General features: G+C 46.3%; 1 protein-coding gene across 3 annotated transcripts; it reads left to right on the top strand.

The window, feature by feature from the left end:
- Positions 1–70: 70 nt before the first annotated feature.
- Positions 71–12795, top strand: btaf1 (BTAF1 RNA polymerase II, B-TFIID transcription factor-associated). 3 transcript variants are annotated; one of them, XM_049735962.2, is made up of 39 exons: positions 71–327; positions 428–506; positions 1270–1393; positions 1521–1635; positions 2049–2183; positions 2537–2736; positions 3028–3161; positions 3346–3475; positions 3565–3633; positions 3754–3843; positions 3925–4020; positions 4106–4282; positions 4361–4501; positions 4597–4721; positions 4921–5041; positions 5255–5359; positions 5457–5606; positions 5764–5906; positions 6051–6225; positions 6311–6514; positions 7060–7480; positions 7580–7764; positions 7851–8004; positions 8101–8210; positions 8398–8599; positions 8710–8858; positions 8965–9117; positions 9201–9322; positions 9388–9555; positions 9637–9714; positions 9794–9923; positions 10004–10145; positions 10211–10341; positions 10431–10550; positions 10746–10898; positions 11045–11253; positions 11328–11487; positions 11606–11776; positions 11968–12795. In XM_049735962.2, exons 2-39 carry the CDS (start codon positions 493–495, stop codon positions 12115–12117), a joined length of 5556 nt encoding a protein of 1851 aa, XP_049591919.1. In that variant the 5' UTR covers positions 71–327; positions 428–492; the 3' UTR covers positions 12118–12795. The 3 variants fall into 3 exon arrangements, with proteins under 3 accessions (XP_049591919.1, XP_068508698.1, XP_068508697.1); XM_068652597.1 differs by having other exon boundaries at positions 71–506; positions 4708–4721; XM_068652596.1 differs by having other exon boundaries at positions 71–506.
- The last annotated feature ends 1680 nt before the right edge of the window (positions 12796–14475 follow it).

The raw sequence follows: 14475 nt of genomic DNA, 5'->3' as shown, positions 1-14475 counted from the left end.
TAACGCGTACGTTCATTGGCTTGCCGTGATGTGTGTAGCCAATCAGCGATCGCCTTCCACAGAGGAAGGAATAAATGCAAGATGGCCCCTCATATAAAAACAGTCTACCGGGTCGCCTTGTCAGCGACACAAAATAACTCTTTATACTTAATTAGGTTGAAGTATTTATCTGCAAAGAGTTCTGAAGGGTAACGTAAGCCATGGATTCATATGTTTGTGGTACTTGGTAACATTTGGTGGCAGAAGATACCGGGGAGGCAAGAGAGACAACTTTGAAGCCATGAATTGAAAGTGAACTCGGCGTCTTGTTTCGACACACTTGGGGCGGTCAGTAGCACATCCGCAGACTGCCGGGCCTCGACTCGCTAACGCTAGCTGCTAACTAGCCTGCTGTCATTATTCGCCACACTTCGGGATCCATTTGCAGTGATCGTGTTGAGTCTATCGTTTCGATTTGAATGTGGGACGGGAAGAGCGACAGGACTCCTGAACATGGCTGTAACAAGGTAAGATCCGCCTATGTTGCGCTAATGCATACTTTGCATGTGTCGGACTTGACTCAAACAATTGGCTAGCTAGCCTACTTAACAGTGCGGCGTTCGATTCGATTTAGCAGAGAACGGCGTAGCGACGGCCCTTCTGTAAACAGTGTAATGTTGGGCAAAACTTGAGTCGTCGTACACATTCGTGTTGACACCGGGTCCATCGTACACTTGATCTGCTGTTGTGCACCGACCGCTGCTTCATGTCGTCAAGTCAAGTTGCTGGATGCAGGATGGATAACGACAACGTGATGACATGATGTTTGGGTCCGCTGACTCCTCAACTCGAACACTCTCACAGTATGAGTGGAGGTATAGAAGAAGAGTAATTGTGATCAGCTTTCAAATATTGTTCGAATGATCTGATGACTGTGGCCTGGCTATGATCACGTCGGATGTTCCAAGTCCTCTCTCTTGGTGTGACCGTGGTAACGATCTGCTACTGTTCTACTGTTCGGGGGGCAAAAGCTATACACCTTTTAATCCACACCACTTTATTTATAGACTGCTTAGTTAAAGCGCAGTTGCTCCCGCCTCCATCGTTTTGCTGTCCCATACATTCCTTAGCAAAAATGCTATATGGACGTATTGATCAGAAATTCTTGAATGACTCCTACATCCCACAGCCTCACTGCCCAAGTTTCTGTAATTGTAGAGCTATTAATATTGCCTTGTGCCCATTGCGTGACATGTTGTTTGTGCTGACCTTATATACATTTATTTCTAGACTTGATCGTTTGTTCATCCTACTTGACACTGGAACAACTCCAGTAACTAGGAAAGCAGCAGCCCAGCAGCTAGGAGAAGTGGTGAAACTCCACCCGCATGAGCTTAATAACTTATTGGCTAAGGTATGTTTGTTTTAAATGGGTGTCATAACAAGGCTAACTTGGGCTTGTTTGTGTTTTCAGACGTCATTGTTTTGCTCATCGGACATTTGAATTGTCAATGCGATAAATTGATTCTGTCTATTCTAAGGTCTTGACCTATCTAAGGAGTCCCAACTGGGACACTCGTATAGCAGCAGGCCAAGCTGTGGAAGCTATTGTGAAAAATATTCCAGAATGGAACCCTGCCCCAAAGCCTAAAGAAGGTGATTGCCAAGGCTGGCCAGAAAACACTGCATTGCATGCTTCTTTGGTGTAATAACGGACAATAAAGGCTCTCAAAATTTAGGATGTGTTTGAAGCCAACCTGTTACATTAACTTCACCTTTTTGTGACTACCCACTGCTTTGTTTTGAAGAAGAAAAAGTTTTTTTTTTGTTTGTTTTTTTAATTCACTTTATGGTAACCATGATAATGTAGCAAGTCATTTGGTCAATACTGACTATAAGAAATAGTGAAGAGTGCTTACAAAGTTGTGATTTGTTTCAAGAGGAATATCAAAGCTCTCAGAGTGGACTTCTGTCTTTCTATTTATGTAGTATGCATAGAGGAAAGAAGGCCAAATGTACTGTATTTTGTACCGTGTTGTCAATGTTACTGTCCGTTTCTTTTCTTCCAGAGTCATTATCGCCTGAGGATCCAGCCAGCGAGAGGCTGAGCTTCTACCATTTTGACATTTCCCGCCTACTCAAACATGGCGCATCTCTTCTGGGATCCGCTGGTGCAGAGTTTGAATTGCAAGATGACAAAATGTGTAAGTCAAGCCATCTTAACACGAGCTTGATGTAGCAAAGCTGGTGTTTTTGAACATTTCAACCAAATGATCCATATTTACACAGAGCTAGCTGCTAAAAAGCAGACTTCAACCAAACATTTACACAGAGCTGCTAAAAAGCCCCGGCCGGAAGCACATCCCATTTGCATTTGTAATCATGTGCACACAAACGACACAAAGAGTGTGACTTGAATGTGGTGGCGTCATCCGACTTGAAAAGATAATGTTCCAAATGTTTGTGTCTATTTATTTAATAAGTTGTTTGTAGCAGCTGCAATAGTCATGTTGCTACTTGGTTTGTTGAATGGTTCCCAACTGTTGTATATTTTCAGGCGAGATGGACCCCAAGGAACGCCTGGCCTGCCAAAGAAAGCTTCTTCAGAAGAAGTTGGGACTCGACATAGGCGCCGCCATTGGCATGGACACCGAGGAGCTGTTTAATGACGAAGACCTGGACTACACTTGTCCGTCGAGTGTCTCGAGGCCTCAAGGAAGCAAGATTACAGCAGGGTCCAGCTCCCGTAATCACGTCGTAGGTCTTCCTTTCAGCATCATAACTTTTCTCGATCCAAACTGAGCACGTGTAAGCCTCCGCTGCCAAGTATTTGGCATTAGCTCTTCTCGTCTGACATCTTTGCTTGGTGGACGAGAAGTGGGGCACATTATGCAAACGTTGCTTTGTAAGATATCAGACTTTTCATTTAAGAGCGCCGCGACGGTGAATTTGACAATTGGTGTTGGTGCGGTGCACTCTTTGTTTTGGTGTTCTTTCAAACTGTATGTCTTGTCTGATGAAATGAAATAACCAATCTAATGGTTTCAGCCTATTCAAGCTGCCGAATTGATAGACTCGGAATTTCGGCCAGGCATGAGCAATCGCCAGAAGAACAAGGCAAAGAGGCTGGCAAAGCTAGTTGCAAAACAAAAATCCAGAGACTTGGATCCAAATGAAAAAAGGTGAGGAGAAAAAGCATATTGGGAAAGTGCACAGTGCATTGTTTTGCATTTCACATGCTAGAAGAACAGAAATTTGAACAGAAAGAACCAAAAGTCTGAAATTTGGTTGCACTGGTTGATCAGCCGGCCCACATTTAACGGGACATAGTTTCAATAACATGAAGATTTTTTTCTTCTTCTTCAGTAATGACAGTTTTGAAGGTGAGCCTGAAGAGAAACGAAGGAAAACCACCAGCATAGTTCTTGACCCGCCAGCAACAGAACATAAAGTTCTAATGAACAAAGTTCAGGATTCCTCCAGTCTTTCAGACGAGGTAATGAAACGGGGCATTTATTGATACGTGTATCAATACCTAGTGAAAATTGTGTGACGCTTGCACTCATGCCTCTTGTTGATTTTTAGTCACAAGAATGGCCATTGGAAAGCTTCAGTGAAGAACTCTGCAACGACCTCTTTAATCCTTCCTGGGAGGTAAAAAAGTCATTTCAAACCTTAAAGAGAAGTCAACTGAGAAAAATGGCTTTAGCACAATATCTTCTACGCATTCTGGTGACTAAAGCAGCAAAAGCCACTCATGCATGTCATTTACAGATCCGTCACGGTGCAGGCACTGGTCTTCGAGAAATCCTCAAGTCCCACGGCGCAGGAGGTGGCAAACTTGCGGGAAGCACTGCAGAGCAGGTGTTTGATCGATCGATCGATCATTATTCTTGCCAGTTGATCACGGGATTTGAGCACTAACTCTTATGTTGCTTGTTCCAGATGTGGCGGCAGCACGAGGAGTGGATACAAGACCTCGTCATCCGTTTGCTCTGCGTCTTTGCTCTGGACCGTTTTGGAGATTTTGTATCGGACGAAGTCGGTGTTCACGGCGCTCTCTGATTGACATCATCGGAATTCTTTGCTTAAGCACTGGTGTTGTTCCACGTTAATCTCTCATCAGGTTGTGGCTCCCGTCCGAGAGACGTGTGCTCAGACGCTTGGTGTGGCACTGCGCCACATGAGCGAGACTGGGGTGTCCATGACGGTTGACGTGCTGCTGAAGCTGCTCAAAGAAGACCAGTGGGAGGTCCGTCACGGAGGCCTGCTCGGAATCAAATATGCACTTGCCGTCCGACAGGTACGCCTGTGAAGTGACACTATCGCCGCATCAATACGTCACTAACCATCCGTCCTTTGTGTTCTTCTTGCATCTTAGGACCTGATCTCTGTTTTACTCCCACGGCTGCTCCCTGCCATCACTGAGGGCCTTCAGGACCTGGATGATGATGTCAGGGCTGTGGCTGCTGCGGCACTCATCCCTGTGGTGGAAGGCTTGGTACAGTTACTGCCCAATAAGGTTAGTTTCAAACGACCTGTCGCACACGACAGCGTTTAACCAAACGTTCTACATCAAGGTTTAATGTTCGTAACGGACGTTCCGCTGCGCCGCAGGTACCGTTCATCATAAACACATTGTGGGATGCTCTTTTGGATCTGGACGACCTCACCGCTTCCACCAACAGCATCATGACATTGTTGTCGTCTTTGCTCACCTACCCGCAGGTTCGACAGTGCAGGTTGGTCCGATTGAGGTTCTCAGAGTAAAAGCTGAACGGTAACAATTGGCACTCATCACCCAGACCTTGGTCTTTCGATCTCGACGCTATAACGCCTTCTCCTCCAGAATTGTAAACCGTTAGACAATGAGTTGAGTTCTTTCTCTGGATGGCGATGTGTCGGAATTGCGTTGATCAACTTTCTTCTTGGTCTCTGTAGTATGCAGCAGTCCTTAACGGTGCTGGTCCCCCGGGTTTGGCCCTTCTTGAGGCACACTATTTCATCTGTTCGACGAGCAGCGCTAGAAACGCTTTACACGCTCCTGTCTAAATCTGACCAGGTAATGTGTTAATATATCCATCCATGTTTGAAATATGAAGTGTTCTTTTTTTTGAATGGATCGCTAACATTCGGTATGGATGCTTGCATAATCTGCACTCGGGTCTAAATCTGACCAGGTCATGCCTTCCTATAAAAATGTGAAGTGTTCTATTTTGAAATAATTGCTAACATTTATGCTTGCTAATGCTGATGATGTGCTTTTCTCCATCAGAAATGTGCATTGTGGATCAACCCCATCCTACAAGATATGCTCCGTCACATGTTCCAGTCTTGTATACTTGAAAGCAATGAGGAAATTCTGGAACTTATCCAAAAGGTACGATGAAGCCAAGAGAAATGACTTTCCTCTGTTTTTAGATCTTGTCCATAGTTACTAGGCTTCGATTAAGCTGCGTGCGTCCATTTGCATCCAGGTGTGGACGGAGCTCCTCTCTCAGGCCCCGCAACAGTTTGTGGTAGCAGCCAGCTGTCCATGGATGGGCGCCTGGCTTTGTCTCATGATGCAGGGCTCGCACATGCCCATCGACCTCAACATGTTGCTTGAAGTCAAGGCTCGCGCCAAGGTTGTTCTGTCTATTGGAATCACTTGAAAGAAATACTTTGAAATGTGCCACTCCAAAAAGATGCGGTATTAATGAAATAAATATGAAAATGCTTCACTTTATTGACCTGGTCAGATTCTTGGACAAAGCCTTGAGTGCATTTGTGTCAATGTAACAGGATAAAGCCGGTTCAAAGGCACGCCAAGGCACCATCCAGATCAAGGAAACAGTCCAGGAGTACATAGCAGGGGCAGAGACGGTGACCGATGACCCAGTATCGAGGGACTATGTGGTGATCCGTGCTCGCCTTATGGCTGCCAAGTGAGTCGGTGGCATGCTTTCACCGCATAAAGCCGCTCTTTATTTTTATTTATTTTCCCCTTCTCCCCCTCGTCTCGTGAGCGACGTGGCTCCTTTTTCAAGAGTATTTTTAGTTTGAGACATTCTCTCATCTCTTTGTTCCAGATTGCTTGGGGCTCTATGTAAGTGTATATGCGAGCCTCATCTCAATGCTGCGTCTCAGGAGATCCGTCCAGCTGAGTCTCTGGGCCAGTTACTGCTCTTTCACCTTAATTCAAAGTCTGCACTTCAGCGAATAGCTGTAGCTCTTGTACTCTGTGAGTGGGCTTCTCTGCAAAAGGTGAAACACTTTTCTTTTTGTGTGCACGACGAGGCCACTAGTTTCAAAGCCGGTATTGATTTCTGTTTCAAATGTTCCCCATTAGGATTGCCAGATAGTGTCAAGTGCGGTGCAGCCTCGTCTCCTCGCCATTCTGTCCGAGCAGTTGTATTACGACGAGATTGCCATCCCTTTCACGCGTATGCAGAACGAGTGCAAGCAGCTCATCGCCTTGCTTTCTGAGGCTCACGTGGACGTTCAAGACCGCCTCAATTGCAGTGTGTTCACTATTGATCAAGCCAACGAGCTGGTATGACCACTAAGGCGCGTTGGAAAACATGCTCGTGCACGCACTATCTGAGACAGCAAATGTATTTTCATTTGATGCCTCGTCGGTGGGTGTACTGCAGGCGTCGGTCGGAAGAGGCATTTGTACTTTGAATACGATCTAAATCAATCTGGTGAAATGCTGTGAGAGCCTCGCTCCCAATGTATACACTCTTATGCAATTAGAGTATTTTAAAAGCTTTCCACCACAGCCTGATGCAGCTGAGACTTGAGTTTTTTTCCTACCATGCAAATCTGAATACGACGCACAGTCTCGAAAAGTCATCTATGCTCCTGTATATTAAGTCACTAGCAGTTAAGGCAACGAGCCAAAAAGTAAAAACAACACCTTTCATAAGGTTATTGGCTTGCACGCAGAAATGTACTCCAACTCGTCATTTGCGCGCCATTCGCCTCCACGCAATGTTGATCGAGACCTTTGTAAACCGACGTTTGGCAGACAACCGAAAATACAAAACAGCTTTGCACTCAGTCATGGCAACTTTCGTTCTCCTGCTTATTCCCTAGTTAACCACCATCTTCACCGAATCAACAGCTGCTTTGAATATGACGACAAAACCGTGGCAGGTATTGGACAGCAAGCGGCAGCAGGCCCAAGCCACAGTCATGGAAACCAGCCACGAATGGCAGCAGTTGCATCTGCGTGTCCACATGTTCACCGCTTGCGCGGTGATCAACCTGCAAGTGCTTCCCGACAAACTCAACCCGCTGGTCCGACCTCTGATGGAGAGCGTTAAGCGGGAGGAGAACACGCTTATTCAGGGCTACGCCGCTTCTTTCATTGCCAAGCTGCTGCAGCAGTGTGCTGGACGCTCACCGTGTCCCAACCCCAAAATTCTCAAAAACCTCTGCGCCTCACTTTGCGCAGACTCTTCAGTCACCCCTTCGTCCGCCTGCCCCGTACCACCCGCACAGGAAAACTCCAAAGGTAACTGAATCTAATCACCATCCAAAGCGCTGGTGTTTGACGTAAAACTAGTTTCGGCTCTCACCTAATTAGCATTTTATTTTCCATTGTTGACATTAGGCGGCGGATTGGACAAAGACTGCCTGCATCACATGGTTAACAAAACTCAAGGCATCATGACTCTGTACCGTCATCAGAGGGCAGCATTTGCAATCACCAGTAAAAGGGGCCCTGTTCCCAAATCATCCAAGACTCCCACTTCAGACCTTCCTCCAGGCAGCGCCATCAGCGTAGACAATGACGAGGTATGACGGAATGAGCAGATGAACTCAGCGCTGATATCACAAGATGCAAATCTGCTTTTGCCTGCGTTGTATTTTTCTCCTCCTAGAGGAAGCCGTGTCTTATTCAAAGGAGAGGGGCGGAGTTCTCACTTACAACCATTGCGAGGCATTTTGGTAGCGACCTCACCAAGTCACTACCATACCTTTGGGAGAACACGGTGGGGCCTTTGAGGACCGTAGTCAATGAAAAGCATTTGATCGGTATGTTGAGTTCAAAAATTCATACTCTTGGTGCAGTTCTCAAACGGTCACGTATGACAGACACATCATGTTGTAAGGGACTTTCCTGTCTTCCAGATAGGCAGATTCAACTGGAAAGAGGCGACGTTGCAGCTCAGGAACTGGTCAACTCACTCCAAGTGCTTGAAGTCATGAGTGGAGCCATGTCCCATGAGCTCAAACCTCTGGTATGGCTCTTCTATTGTCTTTGCAATGACCTCATTGCAGTAAATGTGCTGACAAGACAATATTTATTGACTTTATTGTGGACCTGGGCCACCCAGCTCCCGGTTGAGAACATTTATTTAGTTGCACATGCATTCGTCCCAATGACTGCATGGAACGATCCTGTTTGTTTTTCCTGTTCAATTTCAGCTGCTGGAACACCTTCCTCATCTGTTTACCTGCCTCCAGCACCCTTACACGGCAGTGCGTCACATGGCAGCTCGGTGTGTGGGCGTGCTTAGCAAGATATCCATGCTGGACACCATGGACGCCTTTCTGGAGTGCGTCCTGCCCTGGTTAGCCGCTATTCACGACAGCACCAAACAGGAGGGGGCCATCGAGGCTCTGGCTTGTATCCTTGGCACGCTCCGCTCCGCTCTCTGTCACGTGACCGTTTGAAGAAACGGTCTTGTGTTGTGTTTCAATTTCGGCTGAGATTGTCCTTCACTAAGTGACTTTTAGGTGTCATGGAACAGTTGGATGTGGATATCGTGCCCTACATCGTATTGCTGGTAGTACCGGTGTTAGGACGTATGAGTGATCCTAGCGACAGCATTCGTTTCATGGCCACGCAATGCTTTGCTACGCTCATCCGTCTCTTGCCGCTGGAGGTAAGACCACGCAAATAAGAACCAACCTGCACTCTCTCTGACTGACACATTTGATGGCATTTGATTTTTTTATCCTCAATCTGAGACGTCCTACTTGCTTCCCTAGGCAGGTATACCAGACCCTCCAGCCATGTCTGCCGACCTGATCCGACAGAAGGCCAGAGAGCGACACTTCTTGGAACAACTGCTTGATGGCAGAAAACTGGAGAATTACACCATCCCTGTGCCCATTAAGGCAGAGCTAAGGAAGTACCAGCAGGTATGCAGATTGTTCAAGACTCTCAAAAGTAGGAAGTCGTCGTCCTAGTGACAATAGTCTTCATCCATCCATCCATCTCTTAGGATGGCGTGAACTGGCTGTCCTTCCTGAACAAGTACAAGCTCCACGGGATCCTGTGTGATGACATGGGCCTCGGCAAGACTCTGCAGTCCATCTGCATTCTAGCAGGAGATCACTACCTCAGGTACTGGACAAATGTCAAATGAATCGTGGATGTTTTTATAAAGCACTTTGTTGATTGCTTTTCAGGTCTCAGGAATATGCCAAGACAAAAGCGGCAGACTGCATCCCGCTGCCCTCTCTGGTGGTGTGCCCACCCACACTGACTGGTCACTGGGTGGACGAGGTCGGCAAGTTTTGCGCCAAAGAGTACCTCAATCCGCTGCACTATACCGGTCCACCTACGGAGAGAATGCGGTAAGTTGGAACGGTGTGGGATGCACCTTTCATAGATATGCAAAGCACGAAATGAGAATGACCGTTTTGATTTGCTGTCAGCTTACAGCACCAAGTGAAGAAACACAATCTTGTAGTTGCTTCTTACGATGTCGTACGAAACGACATTGACTTTTTTAAGTGAGTACTCTGTCTGCTTTTATTTCAAAGCGCATCTTTCTTTTGTATGTATCATGCCTTTTGATTTCCACCTTTGCAGAAATATCAAATTCAATTACTGTATTCTTGATGAAGGCCATATCATCAAAAATGGCAAAACCAAACTTTCCAAAGCTATTAAACAATTGGCTGCCAACTTCCGTGTCATCTTGTCGGGAACGCCCATTCAGGTTTGTTCTTCCTTCCTGCGATGTTTGTTCAAACGGACCAAATTCTTCATGACTCATCCTTCTCCTCAACTCATCCGTAGAATAACGTTCTGGAGCTCTGGTCCCTTTTTGACTTCCTGATGCCGGGCTTCCTGGGGACCGAGCGCCAATTTGCTGCACGTTACGGCAAACCCATCCTGGCCAGTCGTGACGCCAAAAGTTCCTCACGGGAACAGGAGGCCGGTACGGCAGTGAAAACCCCAAATGCCTGCTGTGATGTCAATGTGACATGAGCTCTATCCGCGCAGGCGTCCTGGCCATGGAGGCGCTTCATCGGCAAGTGTTACCCTTCCTTTTGAGAAGGATGAAAGAGGATGTACTGCAGGACCTTCCTCCCAAAATAATTCAGGACTACTACTGTAACTTGAGTCCTCTTCAGGTTTGTCCCAGACCCTGCATTCACTTCATTAGATGTCATGTTGTCATGGCGCTCTTCAATTTTTTGGGACTTTTCATACAAACTCTCAGGTTCAGCTCTACGAAGACTTTGCCAAGTCCCGGGCCAAGGCGAGCATAGACGATAGCATCTCTGCCTCTCCGGAGCAAGAGGAAAAGCCCAAGCTGAAAGCCACAGGTCACGTCTTCCAGGTACGCCGCCGCCGCCGCCTCCTCATTATCTAAGGCACAGAATTTTAATTGATACAATTTTGGCCTTATGAATAGTGCCCAAATTTGCACTGTGGTGTTTTTGATAAAGGCATATGAAAGTGGCTTATGACAGTAAGACAATGTGTCACAAGGGTTGAGAACCACTTCAGGATCAATATCTATATGATGTTTCAGGCCCTGCAGTACCTGCGGAAGCTGTGCAACCACCCGAGCTTGGTGTTGACCCCGCAGCATCCAGAGTACAAACGCGTCACTGAGCAGCTCGCAGGCCAAAGTTCCAACCTGCGGGACATTCAGCACGCTCCAAAACTCTCTGCGCTAAAACAGGTCAGCAACTTCTTCTCATGAGACTTCAATGGCTCTTCTATCTCTAGGCAGGCATTGTTCATTCCTAAAAGCTCTCGTTTTCTTCCATCGCCAGTGGGTGATTGCGGGTCCGTGAAATCAATGTTTCAATTTCTGCCTTTGTTCAGTTGCTCCTCGACTGCGGACTTGGTGGCGGGGGTTCCGAGGAGAGCACCGAGGCAGTGGTGGCTCAGCATCGGGTGCTCATTTTCTGTCAGCTGAAGAGCATGCTGGATATTGTTGAGCATGACCTTCTGAAACCCAAAATGCCCGCGGTCACATACTTGCGACTGGATGGGAGCGTGCAGGCCGGCCTGCGCCACGCCATCGTGTCCCGGTGGGTATTTGTCGACCGAGCTGTGACTCTTGCCAAAATCAATCTAAATCTGGTCTGCTGGCTTTTGGCTCCAGGTTTAACAATGATCCATCCATTGATGTGCTGCTGCTGACCACACACGTCGGTGGTCTTGGTCTGAACCTGACTGGCGCCGACACGGTGGTGTTTGTAGAACATGACTGGAACCCAATGAGGGACTTGCAGGCCATGGACCGCGCTCATAGGATAGGCCAGGTGCTCACAAGCGCGCATGGCCCGCTCGTATAGCTGTGTGCTAGAAGCACCGGTGACCGACCAGGACCGCAAATAAATTGGCTGCTCGTGTAAAACTCGCATGTTTTGTGTCGTGCAGAAACGGGTCGTGAACGTGTACAGGCTCATCACTCGAGGCACCCTGGAAGAGAAGATCATGGGCCTGCAGAAGTTCAAGATGAATATAGCCAACACCATCATCAGCCAGGAGAATGCCAGCCTGCAGAGCATGGGAACAGACCAACTGCTCAACCTCTTCACGCTTGACAAGGTGAGAATACCAAAGGGACCTGATTTCAAGATTCTTTTTCTTTGGATTTTATTTTGCAATAGAAGACAATTTAAATGATATGTTACAGGGACCAAAAGAAAAGCTTTACTAAAGTGGAAAACAGTGGGCTGAATAAACACACTATTATTTTATTTATTGAAATTCAGTACGTCTTCATGTGCGTGTTTCAGGACGACAGAGGCGAGAAGGGTGAGCAGTCCGCGTCCAGCTCAGGAAAGGCCTCGATGAAGTCGGTGCTGGACGGCTTGGGAGAGCTCTGGGACCAGCAACAGTACGACAGCGAGTATAATCTGGACACTTTCATGCACTCCCTGCAGTAGCGCCCGCCACCTTGCCTCCCATACTCGCGGCTCTGGAAATCATATTGGCTGGCTGGCCAAGCAGGACCTGGTCAGAATCTGACAAGCCCTGCAAGAACGTCTTCGATCCAAGTGTCCCTATTACTGCTCTAAGGTCTTTCACTGGTTTTCAGTGAATCATTTACAAAGTTGCAAAGGTAATCAATCAGTTTGATCACGTAGTCCCGGCAGCGTAAAATGGGTTTCTTCAGTGGTAGCTGCGACTTGTCGTGGCACCCTTGTTCCACAATACAGTCTTCCCTTCCACCTCTGTCGTCAAGCTCAACAGAATCCAGTTACCTTGCTCTCAAGTTAAACATTGGCAATCCAAATGTCAGTGACCAACCAATTTGTCACACCACATCCAACTTGTCTTAGACAACTGAGCGCCTCTTCCTATCCACTAGATGGCGCCATTGTTTTAGTTATTCGAAAGTGATGCAGGCAAGAGCCTGAACCTCCCGATGAGTATAAAATGAGCAGAGGAAAAGCGGCGCACTTGATGCAGCGTCACAGAGACTAAACCTTTTTCAGGGGCTAAGCTGAGAAGAGCTTCTGAAATGTATTTTAAAGAAATTCATATGTACATATTTCTGTAATAGCTGCTTTTTGTTTATGAAAGTGGAATTGAAATAAATTCTACAAACCCTTTGAGCTACATCAAGCAACATTGATTTGTACATCCGAAAAAAAAGTGCTGAAATAAACTTTGTAGTCATTCGAAAATGTAAGATTGGCTACAGAATCGAATGCCACAAGAGATGTTAGCATTTGCCCATTAGAAAACATGCAAAACAAACTAGTCATGTTAAGATACCTGAAAAGTTATTTCAGCTTTCTGGACACCCAAAACCTTCAAAGTAAGATGCAAATATAGAGCACTTTTTTAGGGAGACCGTAAAACTCACAAAGTCAAACCAGTTGACCATAATTCAGCTAAAATGGCGGTGAAAGAAATTCAGATTTGAACCATAGTAGGCCACTGTTGCAATAACCCCATTCCTCTGTTGAAATGAGGATGTAATACTCCCCATCTTTTTAGATATGACTAAATGAATCATAAAAATGATGTACTGCACTATATATGTATTTATCATACATAATAACTACATGAGAAGTACCTTTGCCTATTTTTGTCCTTTTGTCGCTGCACCTTTTCATTATTTTCTTCCTTTCTCCCTACTTTGAGGCGCATCCTTGTGTGCATGTGTGTGTGTCTTCTTGCACAGGAGATTCTGATAAGAGATGTCAGTGTCAGCCCTGGGGGGAAGACGCTTGCTAATAGAGTTTGCTCTGTGGAGGAGAAGGCACTAAGAACGTTATGTTCAAATATTCAGTTGTGTGTGCGTGCGTGCGTGCGTGCGTGCGTGCGTGCGTGCGTGCGTGCATACACATGCTGTAGCACATGGAGACTTAGTGCATATTGCTTGATTAAGCTGGTCATTTTTGCTGTTTTTATCATACATTGAGCAGTGAACGCGGGTGTAACCTGTGGCTATACATCTCTATGTTTACACTGGAGACACGCCTTCATTGTTGAGATGGTGCGGCGGCGGCGGAATGCAGCAACTTCTACCATATGCTCTTTTGATGATGTAATCTTGTTACGTCACACTAATTTGGATCCATGATTCATGCATGTGTGCACATGAAGCTTTGATGGCGGCTGGAGCGCTGCTGTAGTGTACTGAAAGTGATCCTAAAGGAGTTGATGCTCCCTCCCGCTTTTCCATTGCAAGTGTACAGTGTGGATGTGGACTTGCATGGATGGATTATATGGCATTAGTTTGCCCACATTAGGCTTGCTGAAGGATTAGTCAACTCGCTTTAGCAGAAAAGCAGATTTGTCAGTCATGCTGTATTTCACTCTTATTTTTACTGTCTATATCTCACATTAGTCTTGCGCACGCCCACAAAACCAAATGAAGAATTGAAGCCCCCTTGAGGCCTTCGATCAAGGAACATCCAACAATAGCAGGAGGATTTGTAGGTTTTTCAAAAGCCCTTTTACCTGCACTTTGATTCTTAACATAAATCAAAAGGAGTCTAGGAATGGCCATCGACAGCATATACCTTTTCAGACAGTTTTCATGTCAACTATTTCTTTTGTGTATCTCTATGCGTGCACATCTGTGGACGTACACTCCCTAATCTTCTTACAGAGGGCAGGATTATTCATCCTGATAGCAACTCTGATTTCTTTAATACAACCTTTCCTGTCTACACAAGTTGCAAACGCTGTATCAAAAATGACACGCCCCTCCCAAACAATTGTATAGCGTGTTTGGATTGGACTCGTGGGAAACGACTGCCGAAAGGTACCTTAAAGGTACAGTGTGT

The sequence above is a fragment of the Syngnathus scovelli genome, chromosome 12 (assembly GCF_024217435.2).
Source record: "Syngnathus scovelli strain Florida chromosome 12, RoL_Ssco_1.2, whole genome shotgun sequence".
Lineage (NCBI taxonomy): Eukaryota > Metazoa > Chordata > Actinopteri > Syngnathiformes > Syngnathidae > Syngnathus > Syngnathus scovelli.
Note: the sequence above shows the minus strand (reverse complement) of the source record. Positions and strands in the feature narration are given on the sequence as shown.

Bases quoted from the DNA above. Each gene is read 5' to 3' on its own strand.
- btaf1 (XM_049735962.2), top strand. The intron at 1,394-1,520 runs GTATGTTTGTTT...GTCTATTCTAAG, and splicing joins TTAATAACTTATTGGCTAAG to GTCTTGACCTATCTAAGGAG. The intron at 10,342-10,430 runs GTTTGTCCCAGA...ACAAACTCTCAG, and splicing joins GTAACTTGAGTCCTCTTCAG to GTTCAGCTCTACGAAGACTT.